General features: G+C 41.4%; 1 protein-coding gene across 6 annotated transcripts in view; it reads right to left on the bottom strand.

Annotated features, from left to right (window-relative positions):
- Positions 1 to 19962, bottom strand: part of MIDEAS (mitotic deacetylase associated SANT domain protein) — a 65844-nt gene that overhangs the window by 19258 nt on the left and 26624 nt on the right. For 4 of the 6 annotated variants that reach the window (XM_076344705.1, XM_076344710.1, XM_076344708.1 and 1 more), the window contains exons 2-5: positions 12756 to 14448; positions 6803 to 7123; positions 5501 to 5846; positions 4983 to 5049 (exon numbers count right to left, since the gene is read on the bottom strand). In XM_076344705.1, the coding sequence (XP_076200820.1) occupies positions 4983 to 5049; positions 5501 to 5846; positions 6803 to 7123; positions 12756 to 14213 (2192 nt within the window). In that variant the 5' untranslated portion in view covers positions 14214 to 14448. Of the gene's footprint in view, positions 1 to 4982; positions 5050 to 5500; positions 5847 to 6802; positions 7124 to 12755; positions 14449 to 17680; positions 17788 to 19962 lie in introns of all 6 variants that reach the window. The other 2 variants (XM_076344706.1, XM_076344707.1) reach the window with 1 other exon arrangement.

Genomic DNA, 19962 nt, shown 5'->3' with positions numbered 1-19962 from the left:
CAGCCATAACTACAGAATCATAGCATCATTTAGTCTCCGGAAGTCCTTTTCAACCCATCTGGTTCAACTCCCCATTCAAAGCAGGATCAATCTCAGAGTTTGGTCCTTTATGATCTTGACACAAGCTAGTATCTTCTAGTAACTATTTCTAACAACTGAAACCAAAAGTATAAAACAATGAAAGCTGTACTGCTCATCCTGTATCAGAACCAAATCCCATTCTTTTAGCAACAGTCCCATACTTTTAGATTCTGAATTAGCGGACAGATTTTTCACAACATGCAATCCACAGAGCACCACACTTGCTTTAAGTCAAGTGACCATCCACAGAGATTCTACTCTGTACTAGCAAACAGGATTCCGTGCACGGAGATAGGCAAGAACCACCATTGAAAGACCGCTCTACCAGACTTGGAGGCCTGGAGGTCTACACCAATAGCACAGCAAGCAGTGAGAGCATGGATGTCCTTTGTCATTGCTCTGCATCTCTTACTCAGTGTCAAAATACGCAGAGAGACAGCAGTAGCTACACAAACTCAGTGTAACATATATTGCATAAGTCCAAGGACAACTTTCTAAGTAATATAGCCAACTACATAAGCAATTCAGACATCCAGAAGAGAGAGCAAAAGAAATGCCCAAACTAAGCTAGCAAAAAGACCCTTCAGAAAACCAAGATATCAGAAAACCAAGATATTTGAGAACAGCTGCTGCTCAGACCACTTAGAATATAATGAAAATCTCCTATTCTGAAATAAGATAGCTATGCTTAATGCAAAAATGTTCCTCTTCCAGATGTCAGTCAACTAGCACCATATTGATAGCTCCTGAAATAGTAAAGGACAGAGAAATAAGCTCTTTTTTTTGAGAGAGAGTAGATCAGGCAGTGCCCACAAGATGATTAAACTCTGGAGCTGCTTCATTAGAAAAAAGGTAAAACTCCCTGCCCAGGGCAAGGTTTGCTATAATTCTCAAGTCTTGGCTTGGTTCCCCCCCCGCCCCAGCATGAGGGGAAACACAATTACCAGAGAAAAAAGCATGATCTAGTACAATAAGGAGTAGTAACAAAAACATCTGAGAAGTGCCAGCCTCCAGATTTTTCTGGTCCTTTGCTGTTCTGAAGTGACACACGCATGTCTATTAGGAAAGCAAGAGTCTGGAAAAGGTGTGGGGAGGCCTTGAAACAACACATATAACCCGTACAAAAACACAGAGGGATACTAGCAAATGTTCTAATAGGAAGTTTTGAAGTCCTAGAAGACTGTGGTATCAAAGGGAAGGAAGACGGTATCATTTTCTGTTATGGAAGGGGAAGAAGGAAACACTTTCATTCCCTTTTTTCTGCCTAATACATCACTTCGCTATTGTCAGTAAGCATCTGCATCATGAGATGTCATGATATGGAAAAGCCTGCATTCAAAACATATGGCTGACTTCAAACACACATAAAAAGAGATTTTTACAAACTATTTCTTTTGCATCTATAGTGGATCCAGATCTACTTCCTCACACTTGAGGGGACTGGTTTACAATTCATGTGTGTATAAACGAAGAGATGCAGAAGATAACTACCCTACAACACTTGTTTTTACTTCATCTGCCCATTCAGCAGCAGCTCGACATTGGCGGGGTGGGATTCCTACTTGGGCAAGTGGAATCAACTAGATGCACACACTGATGCTAACTTCCTTCCAGTAGGTGATGGCAAGATGACATCCAGCATTGCAGATGTAGCAGGAAAGTTTTAGACAGGCTGTCATATACTGTCATTTTCCCAAAAACACTATCTCCAATACCTGTCGAAGGTAAAGCAATAGGGACATTACACATCTCACATCAGGGCCGTGGGCAGGGGAGAACTAAGGCAGTTGAAAATGTCCCATCTCTGATGCCCATGGTTGTAACTGTTTCAGGATCTGCTTCCCAAAAGTAATTCAATTTCAAATGCACACTAAAAGTGGAACCTGCATGGAGAACGAAGAAGTCCAAGAAAACCTCAAAGTTTGGTTTTGAGTGTTTTACAGGTACAAAAGTCTATTAAAACTATAACGCCAAATAGTTTTCCATTTTTCCTTCACCTGTCTTTATTATCTTGGACAGAAACAGCACAATCCAGACCAAAAATAAAAAGCAAGAGATTTCATGCAAGATTGAGGAGAAGACCTTGCTAAAAAACAAAGCAAAACAAACATGCTGATAAGTCCTCCTTTCAGCACACTGTGATGGACTATAGAATGATGTTAATGTGGAGTCTTCTGGTCACTATGATTAGTCCCGCTTATTGTTACAGCATGCAGTTTCACAGTGGAGGAAAGAGTAATGTATTCTGATCCACCCTAAAAGGGATGACTGACAGAAACTGACACTTTGCTGTCAACTGGCAACAGATAAAGAGGCTGTTACTGCACTGGGAAATTTCAGAGATTGCATGTCCCAAGACACAGACTCCTCTGGCCCCACCTGTGAGAGGGAGAGAGGAAATTGGAAAAGCTGGAGGGAAAGAATGTGGGCTTGAAGGCCTATCAGAGGTTACCTTTTTATCTTGAAACTAAACTTGGAATATGGCACCCCTAGGCTAGAAAAGCCTAAGAATTGGACCTGTACCTGCAATAAAACCAGATTTCCACTGCAACAGTTGACCTGAGTAAACTTATCTAATTTGGCCTGCTCTGAGCAAGGGCTTGGACCAGATGACCTACAGGTCCATGCAAGCTACGTTAACCCATGATTCTTTAATGATGAAGCCTAGATTTCAGTACAGCAAAAGCTCTTGCCTGTAAGCACCGACGGTGCTCCTGGGACACCCCAGTATGCAGCTGTGTGTGGTAACATCCAGAATTGAGACTGTGAATTGGGAAGGCAATTCACAGCTGATGCACCACAGCTATACTTGAGGCTGGCTAGCCCAGGAGTGACTAAGACTTTGAAGCAACCGGACTGCAAAACCGGTAGGACACAAAGATCTGTCACATCAGCTGCCTATTGTACTACTTCACAAATAGAAGAATTAAGCTTCATTATCACATTTCCCATTCCAAATCTCTGCAGTGAAGTGACCTTTTGAGAAACATTAGCAGAAGGTCTGGCAAAGCACAAGCAATTAAGAACACAATATCGGGTAATCACAAGTTATAGTCAACTTCCGACTGAGTCAAAACTACAAATCAAATTAAACATTTTTTTCCTAAAAAAAAAAAAAAGTGCTTCCCTGCCATATTTCCTTTATAGAAGATATGTCTACATAACTGACCATAACAGTGCTGCGCAAACTAGCTTCACAGCCGCAAACTGATTACTTTGACAACACAGAATGACAGCAGTTTGTTAATTTATCTTGGTTAAAAGTTAAACCTATCTACCTGCGTAAGCATCTGTTCAGTAAGACTTAAGATGATAGCAAGACAACTCTTTGTACATAACTCCCTTTTGGCAACAGGAAATGAACTTGCATTACTAAGTAACTATGGTTTGAAATTTCCAGCAACAAATTTGAAAATTTTCACAACACAACTAAAAGTTGCAGCTAACTTTGTATCATTAACTTCAGCAACTTAAACCAACAGACATAACAGCCAAAGACAATTGCACCATAGGGAGGTCAAAGATCAAGACCTGGGGGGAAACAAAAAAAAAGAAAAATATCTGTTCAAGAAGAGGTTCCCCTGGATTGGTGTGCAACGAACCAACGACAAAAAGATGAATTAAGCCATTTTCAAAACAGATTTTAAAAACACCAAATGTGCTTATTTCCATGAATGGGCTCAGCCTGGAAGGGATTTGCAAAGGTGACAAGAATAATCTGAGTTCGTTCACAATTGTAGCATTTGCTCAGGACAGCCTGCTGCCAAAAGTGCAGAAAACTCAGCTTCAAACAGGAAGGCAGAATGGAAGAAGGGTGAGAAAAAAAGAAATTGATGGGATATGCTCCAGTTATATTTTAAAAATATAAGCCGTCTTGGAAGAAAAAGTAAAAGCAGCCTGGTATTTATTTGGGAAGAGTTTGAGTTAAACACCTCAAATGTTACAAGATACACTGCAGAGTTAGAGCAGAGATTCCTGACTGCACAGAGTCAGCAATGCAGAGCCACGTGGGTGTTTTTATGCCATATGGGTGTTTCCATGCCATGCATCTCCATGTTGAGATTTCGCAAGAGTTCATTAACCTAGGTATAATAATGAATTAGAACTACCTTGCTGTCATTCTACAGCACTGAACTTGAGCTGATAACACTCCCAGAGGGTTTTGCAAGGGCTGTGAGAGACATTTGCTACTCTGCTTTTTTTGCTACTCTGCTCAGGTTCAGCAGGACTGGCACCAAGCCTAAACTTATAACTCCAGCTTCAGTGTCTCCAAACTGTGTTCCCTAGTGCTGCTGGGTCCATATATGTCTGAGCTTTCCCAGCACACAGCCAGCTAAAGAGACTAATGAGGCTTATTAGAGCTCAGGCCACACACACTGTATGCAACTGGCTATAGTACTTTCAGACTGAGCTAGCCCAGGAGGGAGCAAAGCGGTGTTCACAGTTGCACTGCAGCTAATACACACCGCATGGATAACCTGCAATCTGACCAGTCCATGTGAGAGCTAACTACATTTTTCCATACCACGTTTTGGCCTTCCTCTAAAGGAGCATTATTTCCCCACTCTAAAACAAACATACAGCACGAAAAGAAGTGTTTGTATACAACAAAACAGGACAGATTCACCTTTAGCTAACCAATAGTATTTCAGCCCAGAGACAGATGAGCAGTAACAGAAAGCAGCTAACATCACCAGAATTACAAAGTGCGTTTGCCCAAACAAACATTATTTATCATATGGAGTAATTTTTAATAAAGACAATTTATATTTTGAGTCACTAATAGGAATAGCTTTAATGTTTCCGAGAGACACATCAACTGTACAGGGAGCAGCTTGAAGGTTTAGGAGGAAGAAAAGAAGCACATTTACTACCAGGCTAAGAATCTACTGGGTACTTACGGTTCAATGCTGACCGGGGTGGCTTCTCCCACTACTGTAAGAACAGGAGGGGTAAATTCTGAACTATCTGCAAGGAAAAGAAAGAAAGAACTGCTCAGACAGCTCATCTTCGCATTTGAGATATATTCTTCACACAGCTTGTAAATCTATCAGAGATATCCATCTCTCAAAAAAGGCACCCATATGCTAAAGGAGTTTAAGATGACCGAGAATTACCTTCCAGTCACCACCTACATCTTAATAATAACTATTTACTGTCCCCTCAGTTCAAGATAATGACAATCTGTTATAGAGGAGGAACTGACTCTTCCATTCCTAAGAACGTCAGTAGGGGGTGTTGCAGATTACTTGTGAATGCATCTTAACATGCATGCCCAGATGGAAGAAACATTGCATTTCCTCCATCCTAGTTCCCCAGACTATCACGAGGAAGGTCCCAGTTCCCCATAACCACACCTCCTAAAATCATGATCTTCCTCATAAATTAGTCAAGAAAGGAAGGATAAAGTAGAACTTACTTGATCTAAGCAGAGTTCTGTGAGCACTTTTAGGAGTCATTGGAGGTGGAACCGAATGACCACTTGAAGAGAGGATAGCATTAAAATATAGCCCAGATCCTTCTCTCACTGGACTAAGAATTGGCGGAGGAGTGTAAGGAGGTAGCTCAAAGTTTCTATCTGAAGGATGATCTGCCAGACGAACAGGTGACCGTAAGTGGCTCTGATATGGAGTAATGTTAGAATAAACAGGTGGTGCAATAAAGGTGCCAGCTTTTGGTGGTATAAAGAGTGGCTCAGGTCTTGGCCGCTGCTTTGGTTTCCGGGCAAAGCCCTCTGCTTCATCCTTTGGAACATCATCTTCATGCTATTAGGAAAATATTACATACTTAATTTCATTTTAAAACCTCAGGTCATTTGAAAAACCAGTGAGATGACAACATTCTTTCATGGCAGCTCAAAGTCTGGATAGGGCAGCTGGAGAGTGGCACAAAGGGAAAGAGGGAGGAAGAAGATGGGGAATGGAATGGACACAGGAACTATTAGGTAGCAACACTAGCTCTGAGTGCTTGTGAAGTTATATTTTACGAGAACTACGTCTGGTCCAACCTTTGGTTGGAAAGATAATGACCTCATGGTAGTTTTAAAAGAGGACATAAACATATAGCAGAACCCTGGTATGGATACACGGTGACATCAAATAGCGATAAGAGAACAGAAGACAATATAAAAATATTTTCTTAGATGGTCAAGCATTTAAATGCAGAGAAACCTCCCTAGATGCCTGCCATTTCTCTGGTATCTGAACATTATATTGTATTTCTGAATAGAAGAGACAAAAAAAAGCCCCCACAAAAAAAAAAAAAACCAACAACAACAAAAACCCACTCAACAGCACCACACTGAAGGGGAACACTTAAGTACTGACCTTCAGAACCTCAGTAAGATTTCAATTCCATGAGAATAAATCTTCACTTTGGATTTTATTCATATACAGAGATATTTATTATTATCTATGTATATATGGAAAGCACTCTTTACTCAGACTATTTAGTCTATTGTTATTGACCATCTGGCTTTATTCAGTGTTTAGTAGCGGGGCATTGCTTGGCTGTACTAGCATTAGCTGTAGGTCATGAAAAGCCAGTGATGCCCAAATAGATGGCAATATTATGACAAAAAAAATCCACAGTCCCCAGAATACATCCATTCCAACTTCAAGCCTTAAGATCAAACTACTTTAATAGAAAAGCTTATGGATAAAAACCACATAATTAAATTTAACAGATTTGGCTCATCTTTGGTTTCTTAGTCTATCCATACCTGATTTGAGGTTTCCATGTTAGTATTACGGTTAGATCGCCTCCGAGTGACTATCACAGAAGGCTTGCGTTCACAAGGAGCTCGATCATTTGTTGGGCCTCTCTGGACCTTTCCATCCTCAGACTTTTCCTTTCCAAGGCTCTGCAAGTCAATTTTTCTCACTGGCACAGACACAGGAATGATAAGAGGCACAAGGCTGTTATCCTCCCGGGCTCTTTTTGGAGCTGGTGAAGAACTGGCGAATTCCACAACACTTTTTGCAGCTGTAGGTCCTGGAGCTGCTACCAGCACACTACTCTTCTCTTCTGAATTATCCAGTTCCTGAGAAGAAAAATAGATTCCTTAAAAGTTCTGTAGTACTTACATAATAAATCACTTTCGGTGTGTATCAAGTTTCTCAAGGCAATTTGCAAGCTGAAATGGATTTGGAAAAGTGTTACTGGAGGAAAAAGAATACTTCGCAAAAGCGTTACCAAAATTTCTTAGAATTACTTGAGGATTGCCTGAAGTATCAACTGCTAGAATATTTTTATACATCATTCTTAAGTATCATTTCACTACCTATGGCATGACATTTTATTTTCCAGATGAATTTATGCCCTGCCATATAACTTCCAACAAAGGTTCTTCAGTTTTAGTAATGATCATAAGCTGCAGGTTATTAATTTCAAATATTGGACTTCCATTCCAGGAAAGACTGAACCATGATAATCTTAATTAAATCTCTCATACAAAAAAAACAGAGCTAGCTTTTTGCTGCATTTTTTCTGATTTACATGACAGAGACAGCTTTCCTTATTGTAACTGGAGCCTTTGAGGTTTGTTGTCTAACCAGGCTTGAGCCTGAAGGACTTTTACTCAGCAGAATCAACAAGGCATAACTGCAAGCTGGCACTTTTTGCATCGGTATTACAGCTTCCATGTCTCTGCTTTCTTTTACTCGTGGAAACCCTAGAAAATTGAGCTCCAAGGAGGTGGGAATGGAGGATGAGTTACTGAATAAACACATGGATACTGTAACACCAAATGGCTTCAGGTACTGTTAGATAAATGATTTCTAGTCCTTTTAATGACTATCCACATGTTCATTCCACTCCCAATTCAAAAGCAGTTGCCCACTCACTTAGAAGCCAGATGTTAAAGTACAACTTGCAAAAACACCTCTCTTCGGGGATGTAAAAGGCCTTCTTGAGCTCTGATGAAGTGCAATCTAGAAGCTGTAGACGATGCTCCTTTTGGTGTTTCAGAACTTCTCTCTAACTTAGAGCTCTGTTTGGAAAGCCTTTGGATAGGATTAGGTATGCAAACTCATCCTCTGTCAGATCCACAATCTACTGAGGAATATACCTGAAAAGCTGTGTTTTGTAGGTGGAAAATAAGGCACATTATCTCTCAGGTATGACAAGAGGTCTCTAACCTGGACTTCCAAAATTTTGCAGAGACCTACTGAAGTCCTCAGAAAGAATCCATTGTGTGCCATTAAGAATACCTAATCCTGATTAAAAAGCTAGCATAAGCAGGTTCTGTCATAAAGATTCAGACACGCCCCCAGTCATTTCACTGTGGTCATAGATCAAGAAAGCCAGCTTCACTGATGAGCTAGAGAACATGCTCCAGCTGGCCCATGAAAAGTCAACCCATGATAGCTAGGACACCAGACTGAAGTCCCACTTTGATACTATATTTATATTGAGGGAAGCGCAACTGTATTGTCACAAGATGCATCAGTCAGAGCCTGGAGTTAGTGCTCTGACCTCTCTCCAAATGAGAGTCCTGGTAATTTTTGTTGGTTAAAAGCTAACAGGTCCACTCTGAAACACTAAGCCTTCAAAAAAAGCTAGGTGCCAAGCTTGAGCAAATAAAATCAGTCATATCAAGAAGATTTAGGACTGCCTCCTTCCAAGACCTTTTATTAGAGTAAGGCTAAGTGTGCACAGAAAGGTTTATCTCATAAGTGACACTGCAGTTTAGAAGTCTGACTGCTTCTTCACAGAGACTGGAGATATCTGCCCCCACCACGCAATAATGAAACACACAAGTGAAAAGTCACAATTGGCATCAGCTGCCCCAGATTGCACTGCAGGAGGAATTAATGAGCTCTGAGGCCCTCCCTTCACTCCAGGCTGGTGATATGCACCTGTACTTTCCCACAAGACTACCAGTTTTGCATTTGGAGGGCATTCATCATGCTGACAGATATGTCACTAGGGACCACTACCTCCAGATAGTAAGGGGCTCTTGTAAATTTTTGTAGCCTCCCTCCACTACTTCAGGAAAGAAGAACTAACAAGGATGCCTTTTTAAACATATAAACAGGTCATCTACTGGAAACAGATGCCTGCTTCCACTAGTCCTGCCCATACCTGAAGCAGCAGCTCACATATGGCTTCATGCTGCTATACGTGGGCCTCCATTCACCAGGGAAATTTATGCTGTTATCACCTTATTACTGAAGCCTAGTTAAACATCTGGGATAGCTCTGGGGTCTTCTTCTGGCAGCGACATCCACAGTAGATAGTTTTGCACCACTGTTTAGAGCGATGCATTCATACTACATTCTTTAGACCACTGCCAAGAAAAGTCTTGGTTTTAATCAATTACTTTTTTTCCTCCTGATGTAGCTGTTACTAGTGCAAGCACTCTAGCATGCTTTCTGGGTACCTGAGAGAATAACAGCAATCAAACAAGTAATGGCAATATGAACATGTGAACGAGCACCAATTCTGACCAATCTACAAACCTCAGATACTTCCTGTGTGCTACACAGATCTCTGTAGGTCAAGAGACATGAACTAATTTCCTGACTACAAGGAGGAAATTATGGCAGCTAGTCACACAAAAGATGTCACATTTCTTTGGCTGTATGATCAGTATGACCATGCTCCTTTTATTTTCAAGATTGGGAGGTAACCAGCAAAGGACTCTTTTCCTTCAAACATGACCCTTTTGAGAGAAAAGAGGAAGGGGGAGACCTGAATGGTAGAGATAGAGAGAAGGCACCACTGGGAACTTCATATAAATAGTTGAGACATCCTTAAAGATGCTCTGGTCCACACCAGAGCTTTTCTGGTCATGAAAGATCACACATACCTACGGGAGGGTACACGACTGATTTTGGAATTAAGCTACTTGTTTCAGATCCCTAAATAGTTTCTCAACTGTTTGATTATGCTCAGAGGTAAGCAGAAAGGAGTCATTGAACAAGGGACAGGACCTTCACTTGTAGAACTGCTAGGGAATTTTCAGCTAGCTCAGTGTCTCTGTTGCAGAATTTGGGGCAGGAGGGCTGCTGGATAACTCCAGCAAGTGCAACTTGTTGCACTTCCATTTAGACTCTTCCATAAATATTGAGGGATGAACTAGTGATCTAGAGTCTTCCAGGACACACACACAAACCCATCAGTCATTTTGTCATTGATCCTGTCTATCCCTCAAGTGCTTTCTAAAAAATTTAGAATTCACAGACAAAACCCAATTGCGATAGCTGGAAGAACTGTTCCAAGGCCACTGCTGTGATCAAACAAGACACCACACCAGCCTTTTAGAAACACCTGCTCGTACAGTGCTTTCTGTCATCATTTTGCATCATCTTGCTAACAGTAAAGGCAGCTTCTCTCTGCAGTCAAACTGAAGCTTGTTCATGAAGGAGGTGAGTCCAGAACTGCAATTCCACAAATAAAACTTTTTTTTTTTCTCTTCTGTATGTGGCAACTGGTGCCCTGCCCTGTGCCAGGGGAAAGGGGCCAGGTAACTAAAACCTCTGTCTCCCCTCCATAAAGGAACATTTAAATCTAGACACCCTTAAGACGACCATTTCAGATCTGAGAAAAGTTTCTTGCACTATTAAACAAATTACACCGCCTTTTTGCATATAACAGTTATATGCAAAATGAAAACATAAAACTAAGAGTTGAGAATTTGCTGCAGCCTGTAAGCAGCAATAAGCTTGCACCACCTGAAAAAGGCAGGCACAGTATGATGGGCAGCTCTGGTGCAAAGCATCAGTTGTGACACTACATGTAGACAGATACTGCTGTCCAAAATAATGTTTTCACATAAGGTACACACACCTACACTGGAGTGTTCAAACAACTCGTTCGAATTATGAATGTATCTTCTTTCATCAATAATTTAATCCTATGGCCTTCTTACACACTCTTCACATAACCTATGCTAGAGAAGGCTTCTAGGTTGTTTATAACAGAAATACACTGATAAGAGGAGACGACCACTCTCTCCTCCCGTAAACATGTTTTCTTTTTCTCCCTCACATGATATCCAACCCCTTTAAAGACGTAAAATCCATCAGACCTCAGGTAAGAATTTTAACATCTTTCAAAACCTCATTCTGAAAGCCTGAAGAGATCTAAACATGAAGAGTTCTGCTAGTGCCATCATGGAAGCAAACAAGCTGCTTGCATAACTGCAAAGAACAAAAGAGCATCTGTCAAAACACTTCTCTGTTTGGTCTTTACATTATGAATCAAGCTGCAAGCAGACATGCCTTCAAACGGCCAATTTCTTGCTTCGCCTCTCAGGGCCTTTTCCTACATGCTCTCTTAGCCTTTTCTTGCCACTGTGTTGGTGATCAGACTGCAATGTGAATTGTAGGCCTTCCTGCAATATAAACATACAATGGCTGGGAGAGTATGAGCAAATAGCTCACACTGCTAACTACTACTAGTTTTCTATCAAATCTGCTTGTTCAACTGGAGTTAGAGCAAAAAGGATTGAAGACAGCATCAACAGTCACTGGTTGCTGTCTGCTGTGCAAGAGATGGAGTAGGCTATGGATATTTGCCTCATTGTTTATTAGTTCAGTTCTTTCACTCAAACAACACATCCCTCTAAGGAAGAAATTGGAAAAACGGCCACAGACAGACTAGGAAGAAAACGATGACGAGAACAAAACACGAGAATAAAATTCCCTTCCCTTTGTTGTCTGACTGGGCAGCAACTCAAGTGGCAAAACTGTAGGTAAAAGTAGCTCATGCTCTAACACCCGTATTTCATCAGCCTCTGGCACTAAACCTTCCAAAGAAAAGTGTATCTTGTCTTCTCACGAGAGGCACTCAATGAAAGATTAGTCAAACCACAACTGAAAAAAAACCTCCAAAAAAACCCCTCAAAAACCCCCCACCCAACTCCAAAATACCCCCACTTGCCTCCCCTAGGCTAGTTAATTTTGAACCCTGTCATCTTGCCATATGGAATACATGCTGTACAGTTTAGACTGATAGGACACCAAAAGGATAAGAGTAGTAAACTACCTAATCAGCCAACACTAAATTTCTTCCCCATCAAGCCCTACAGAAGGTCTACAGGCAGACTTTGTCCTCAGGTTACCAATCTCTAAACATCCACTGCAGGCCATCCTCAGAAACAGGATACCGCATCAGACAGACCTTTGTTATGCCTGGTATAAGTTCTTCATGTAAGTAAGGCTTCCTCAGGCTTTTAATATTTGGGAAATATTGAACGTGTAAAATTACATTATGTAATTTTTAGATAGCACAATTTAGAAACACTTCAACTGCTAAAACTGAAAAACTGGTAGATAAGCAGCAGTCTTTTAACATAAAAGGAAGAGAATGTTAAATTAGTAAAAAGACACCAAGTGAACTGCTTATACTTGTCTCCAAATTCCTGATCAGCTTGGGGCCTAAGCTAAAAACGTCCATATTTTGAAGCCCTGGGCTAAAATCACATTCAGTATTAATGAAATAAGACTGCCCTTAGGTGGTTTCACTGCACTAGGAGATCTCTATTCTACCGCATCTATGAATTACAGTAGCTGAACTTACAATGCCACCACTCCAGAGCTGCCCTTGCTGACTACAACACTTCTTGCATTAAGATACCATCCTATCCCGCATATGTACATAAATTCCTTTCATTTCAGCCCTATTTTGTAGTCTAAAACATGCTATATTGGTTAGGATGTATACCTTACCTTTACATTCTGAAGAGAAGCCAGCTCAACAGCTTTTTGGGCCAAAGTTAGCAAATTGGCTTCTTGAGAAACACGCCGTCTCCGTCGCGTACTCTGGATTACACCACCTCTGACACCCTGAAAATCGTTAGTTCTCTGAGTGTTTTCTTCAGCTGCTGCCGCCTGTTTCTCCCCTTCTCTACCATTCTGGGCTGGGGCTTGCCTGTCTGTTTCCATCTGGCACAGCTCACTATTGACCAGGACATCCTTCTGCCCCAGATCCATTCTCTTTGGGTGCAAATAGCTGCTTTTGTTGTGGGCCAGTGATTCAGGCAGCTGCTGTAATGGGACCTCTTGCTGATGTGTTTGCCAGTGATGCAAAAATAAATTGCTAGGTTGTTCTTCTGCCTGCTTGGAAGCCAACACTTCTCCTGCAGATGTCAGCAGGACACCTTCTTTGGAGAGTCTCCGTGACCTTCTTGGAAAGGGAATCTGGGTCTGAGGTAGCACAGTCTGTTGGTTCTGCTCTGTTAGAGCCTTGAATAGTTCCTGGTTCCTCTCTGTTTGCTGAAACTGGTGTGCCATCATGTGATGCTGAGGTGCTGCAGCTGCCACATGAGGCTGTGCTATGGAACTAGTTTGCTGCAGACCGAAGGCTTGTGTGGCAGCCTGTTGCTGCTGCTGCTGTTGAGGATAGAAGTTTTCAAACAGCTGTAGCTGGGGAAGAGCTTGCTGTTTTTGTTGAGCAGTAAATGCTGGACTGGAAGAAGCTGGGGCTTCTTGAAAGACATGTAACAATTCAGGAAGACCCTGCTTTTGGCCTTGGTGACCAAATGCAAGTTGGAAAGGCTGTAATGGCAGACTTTGATTCTGCTGCTGCTGTTTCTGCATCTGATGAAAAGAATTCATTTGAGCTTGCTGTCTAACCAGGGCTTGCTGTTCCAGCTGAGCCTTCTGGGACATCATCTGCTGGACAGCATCTCCATACAAGTCCAGCTGTGAGACGAACACTCCTTTCTCTTGATTTCTTTTAAGGGCTTCTGGGTGGCCATAGAAGCCCGGGGCACCAGGATTGGAGTGGGGTCCTTTTGGGTTGCCCCCAAAAACCATACTGTGGTTCCACATCGAAGGTGGAGACTGCCAGTGGCTGTCGCCCCTCTCTGGCAACCGGTTTCCCATTAGTGAATTCTGCCATTTGACAGCTGTTACCGTCTGGGACATCATCATTGATTCTCCCCTATCTTGACTGTAAACGGAGTTCATCAAAGCAACATTGTTGGGTGCATTTGTTAATCCTCCTGCGTGAGAAATCTCCACAGTCTGGGAGACCGGTATATTCCCTCCATGGCCATAGTACTGTCCTTCCTTAAGCTGCTGCTGTGGTTCTTTTGATGACACAGCTATTTCCTGCTCATTAAAATAGGCAATTCGTTTCCCAGTCCTTTTGCTTGAAGATTTTTGCTGAGCCTGAAGATTCATGGTTCAGTCTATTCTCCCAGCTACACACACTGTATTTACAATCCACCCATCCCTGAGGCTGGGGGAGGAAAGGCACGGAAGTCTCTCTGTTCCATTCAGTTTTAGTAATAAAGGGCAGGAAAGAAGTCCAGATGAAAGTGCATCCACTTCCTTTTTCTTCGTGTGCTTCTCCCACTTCTTTTCACTCTTATCCTTTGTGGTTCAGAGGTCAGTAGGGTCCACTTAGTTACAGGTCCTGAAATAGAGAAGCAATTGCAATGAATCATCAACAGACATAACTGGCATATAAACCCTCACGCGATAAGCAACAACGTGTATGTCTGTCCCATTTCCCACGGAAATGAAGATCAGGATAATACGTGTAAGAAATAGTAGATCTGACCTGCTAGAAGAATGTAAAACAAAACAACCTAGTTTTACAAAATGGGTATCACACTGTGTTTGCATGATGCAACTCCCAATTGCACACAGGCTTCTGACTAATCACTCAAGCTCATCCTGAAGGTTTTTCTCTTAAACTCCCTCTCATCTGGCCAATTACTTCTATGTCTTCCTGTAGCCAGAATAATCTGTTTTTAATCTGAACTCAAAAACACAAACCAAAAACACCCTCATGACTCGCCAAAAGAAAAACAACATGTCAGGCCACATTTCCCAAAGACATTTAAAACACACACATGTACACGAAGGCTGCAGCCAAACACGCAGCAAGATGCTCAGTTCAGTGTTTTGAAGGAAAAGATCGTGCGGCGGCCCATCATTCACTCCCCCTCCCCCAATCGTTACAGTTGCTTTCCAATTAAGAAATGCCCACCGAGCATCCAAGCACCGAAGACAGGGCCTGCTCAACCTGTTGCCCTCTCAGATGCTTTCTTCAACAGCTGAAAGCAACTGCTCCTGCTCAGGTCACACTCACGGAAAAGTAGTTCAGGCAGATTGTTACAGCTGCTCCCGGACACCAGCAAGTATCTGTTAGTGTAAAGCTACAGACATAACGGGAGAAAGCCTTTCCCGAACATGCAGTCTAGGACAGTTCTACCCTCCTCTTCCACAGAAAAAAGCTATCCACAAACTTAGGCTTTAGAAGCCTAGTTTGCAGGATTAAGGTCTAATGTGTTAACACATACACTAGCATTTCTAGTAGGACACCTAAAACCTTTTAAGAAGTTTAGTTTTAAATTTAATTAAATCCTTAAAGTACTAACACTCAAGTAATTAAGTGCAAGTCTCTATTACTAGCTCTTTTCAGTATGCACTCTGTTCCACTTCAAATCACACTGCCAATATATTTCAGAAAGATTTTAATAAATTGTTAAAAACCTATTCTTATTGCATCCCTTCTGCTATAAAATCAAGTTTCTCTTGAGTGGAGCCGGTAAGACTAACACACACATTCCCTCCAGCGAAACCTGCAATCCATTTATCTTTCTCTATAAAATGAAAAATAATAAAACAAAAGCATACAGCACGCTGAAGTCCTGTAACCTGAGTTTACTCTAAACAGATACGGCTACAGTGCAGATTTAGTACTGGGGTGGGGTTGGGAGCATGATGAGGAGGAAAAGACAAAGAGTTTAAATTAACTTACGCAACTTCCACCTCAGAGGCCAAGCTTGGCTTCAGTGCTACTGGAACCATGGGCCTGTGTTTCAGAGCGAAGTGACTCACTTCCTCAGGCTGTTACACAGCCGTTCCCCCCACGCTCCCTCCCCTTTTGCCCTGGCTACAAACCGTGGACCTCTGCCACCCCGTATCACGGAGCCAGGGCGTTCCTCCCTCCTCTAAGCACAACGTCTCAGCTCATTTTCCAGTCCTCTTTCAACAGGACGAAAATAACTCTAGGAGAAATTACGGACACGTGAGATGGAAAATTCTCCCTAAACTGCAACTAGTACACAAACGAGGGTTCCATAAAGTAAGTTTTTCCTATTTCAGAACTTCATTAGGAGAGGAAAAAACATCCTACAGCAGGAAACGGCATCCCCGGTAGCAAAAATGTAGAGGTGGAAAGGTTGCTATATGCCCCTCAGAAGCATTAATGTTATTCTCTCTCCTTGCTTTTTGCAGCACTGCTACAAATGTAACAGAGCTAACAGCTAAACCACAATACCTGAGGTAATACTACTAACAATGGTTTCTGACACTATCTTACTTTCTGAAATCATCACAAACTATTTTTCTCTCCAAACTAGAAAACCTTGTAAAGTTCTCCTTCCACTGATGCTTCTGTGTGTTTTTGTATTGATCAGTCACATTATCCTGATAAAAAGAATGCAAGTTTTTCTGTGTATCAGAAGATACTACCACTAGATCAAATTTAAACCTGCCAGACAACCTCTGCTGTAGATTTTCTACACTTTGAGGAAGAACGCAAAGATGACTGCCCAAAAGCTGGCATACAACTTCAAGGGTCCTTGTTTTTAACCATTCTAAAAAAGAAAAAGGAAAAAAAAGAAAAAAACCAAAAAAACAGCTGGTGCTGTTCTTAATGGTGGTGGCCGAGATTTGCAACTACCACACACACAAGTATCCAGAAGACCTTTAGAAAGAGGACTCTCAGGTTAGTGAGAAAGCATTGCATGAGCACAGCTCTCCAAACCTCCACCTGTGTGGACTTTGGCTCTGTTTTTTCCATTACTACATAAGAAGCCACCAGCATTGCAAAGCCTAACTCAGACCAGTTTAGAACTGCACCTATCTAGGAAAGAGATGTTACAGAAGTATTAAGATGCAAAGTTTACAAAAAAAGTAAGTTCAGAGATAACCTAAAGGAGGGAAAGGAATACGTACTTGTGTGTTCCATAAAGGGAGTCCTAAAAAATATTATATGCCTCTTAGGGAAGTTATCTTGTCACTTGAGAAGACTGTAGTGATTGAAAAACAACTGAAGTTACAACAGCACAAAAACCAGGATAATGAAAATGACATTACTGGGGAGGAAAGATATTTAAGGTACTTTGAACAAAACACGCTTATTGAACATCCCAGCTCTCCCAACTGCATGCAAAAGTAAATGAATCCTAACTAAGAGATCACCAAGAAAAAAAAGAGGATTTGGTGGTATTAGATGGTAAAAGAAAACATCACAAAATTAGCTTTTTAGAATTTCTTTCTATACAAAAAAACTGCAGAAAAATATCTTGTAGGTCATCCTAATAATAATAGTACATCGTTTAAGATGAAATGATAGATGTTCAAGCTGCAGCATGACTGTGTTCCAGGAAAGCTCACACTTGGCAGCTTCATTGGCTGAGCACTGCTGGCTCTATGACTAAGCAGGCTTCCCTCCCTGAGGCTGAGGGATGAGCTCACATTATCATCATCCTAGCCAATTACCAGCTTTGGGGGCTTTTTTGGTTTTACTTTAATTTCAGCACAAGAGTCAGCCTGCAATAGCGCAGTAAAATCGCAACACACTTCCAGGCTTAAGCGTGCTTTGCAGCACTACACCCCTGACCATTTCTTACCTTTGAATAAAGCACAGAGCCAGTTCTGATACCGTTAATTCCCAGAAGATACTGTGTCTTGCCTCCAAACACACTGAACTGTTATGATATCTTGCATTGCTTTTACACTACACACAGAAAAAGCAGAACCTATCATCAGTATATTTTGTTTTAATAACTCTTAAGATTTGGCACGCAACTTCATCAATCATTTTCACTTCCAGGAACTTCTGGCATGTAAGAACATCTCTTGACCTTTCTTCAGATGAATATGAATTGTATGTCACCACCTTTAATACTGTAAGTATTTTCAGATTTCTAAGGAATTTTTCATGTTGCAAGGCTTTCTCTTCTAGACCTAAAAAGAATGTCAAATTAGATACACATATACCCAATGGGCACTTCTGCAGTATTTTCTGGAATGAAAAAAACATAAGCAGAGTAACCTATGGCACCTTACTGAGAGAAGTTAGGGTTAGCATTTTTAGCTAAAACTTCTCCAGCATATCTGCTCTACAGCGTTAAAAGAAAATCATAAACACATATAAAACACATGTGGGCTAGATTTAGGCAAAGTCTCCTGAAGGACTTACTTAAGTACACAACAGGACTAAGGAGGAGTCTCTGCCTGCATCCAGGATGCTGTTCTCAAATTAATAAAGTCGTTTCAAAGCAGAGATATCTGAGTGCCTGTGCCCTGCACTCCTCAGAGCCACTCACTAGGCTGGTACCACCCCTGAGCACCCATTAGCAGATTTTACTCAACCCAAAGTAGGTTCTGCAGAATCATTTAGACATCCCTATCCGTTGCAACCATCTTGTCCCAGTTTATCTCCCTTTAAAACTTTTTGCTTGTATGTTTAATAACCACCCACCATTATTCCATTTCTTTAAATACTCTCTTCACTAAGTATGTACATATTTGTACAATTTCACATATCAAGTTCATGACCTCATACGCTGTAGCAGCCTTAAACACTATGCTTCAGCCCAGCTGTTGAGGGCTGTGCTGTCCTGTGCTATGCTTCGGTTAGTTCATTTGCTACACCACCTATATTTGCCATGATAAGCAAGTTTAAATTTTGCACATTCCTAATCTCCTTTGAGATCATTTGCACACAATTCTCTCTGACAGAATGCTGCAGAAGTGACTCGGGAAGGACTCTGACTTCTCCTCAAACCTTGGCAAAGTTAAGGATGCAGAAAGTAATAACAAGTGGTCGCAGACCCTTCTATTTCACCACTTTAATCTTAGCTTTTAAATACTTCTATTTTAGTTTTTTTCATGTGAAAAACAGAAAGTGTTCCTGGGTTCTAGCTAACGTACATTCTCAGCCTTAACTGCAACAATGCTGCCACAGTTCCTTACAGGAAATCTGTCAAATTAGAGTGATGAGAATAATTTCTCACTAAATTCTCCTGCTGCCAGCAACTCAAATTACTGATCTCCCCTGTAAGCTCAATCACTTTTAACGATGATAAATGTAAAAATTGTTCTTGGAATTTCAAGTCAAACGCAGCAAGCTAGTCAGTGTCCTTCTGAGACAGAGCAATTGAGCCTTCCTTCTCTAATTTGCTCATTATTACGGTCAAATTCCACATTTATGAAACAGGTAAATAATCATGACACACATTTTACTAATGAGGAACAAAAACAGAGGAACTAACTCACTTCTAAGATCACACAACCAACGAGGTCAAAAATCAAGAACAGAATATAGGATACTAGCTACCAGTTCCCCTCCAATCCTGCAAGAAAATATAGGTTTAAATCTACATGCAAAAGATAAAAGTTGGGTGCACTATTTACATATGTGCAGAAAGGGCAAAGAAAATTTAATTCCTCCAGTGCAATAGCAGGACAGAGGTAGTTCAATCGGGTAGGTTTTGTTTCTGGTTTTGGTGGTTGGTTTGGTTTTTTTTTTTTTAAATGACTGGATACTTACAGGGCATCACAAACAAGAAAATTGTTCCAGCTAACAGAAATCTGCCCCTATGAAACCACCACCACCTATTGCAACAGTCTTGAGTAAGAACCAAGAAAGCAATGAAAACAGGGGACAGTTTTTGTGTTTGGTAGAAGGTTTGCAAAGCTTATTGCACATCTTATCCATAACCTATGCTGACCCTGCTGTATATGAAAACGGCTTCAATCTCTCCCTCAAAAGCCTCTCCCGCACACTCACTCTGTCACATTTTCTTCCAGACAGTTAGCTACATCAAAATTCCTGCAGATTGTTTGCAACCTCCCACTCACCACCTTCAGACACCTTGAACAGGAAGGATAACAGCACAGCTTTCCT

This window comes from Aptenodytes patagonicus, chromosome 7 (assembly GCF_965638725.1).
Source record: "Aptenodytes patagonicus chromosome 7, bAptPat1.pri.cur, whole genome shotgun sequence".
Classification (NCBI taxonomy): Eukaryota; Metazoa; Chordata; class Aves; order Sphenisciformes; family Spheniscidae; genus Aptenodytes; species Aptenodytes patagonicus.
This window is presented reverse-complemented; position numbering and strand designations above follow the sequence as displayed.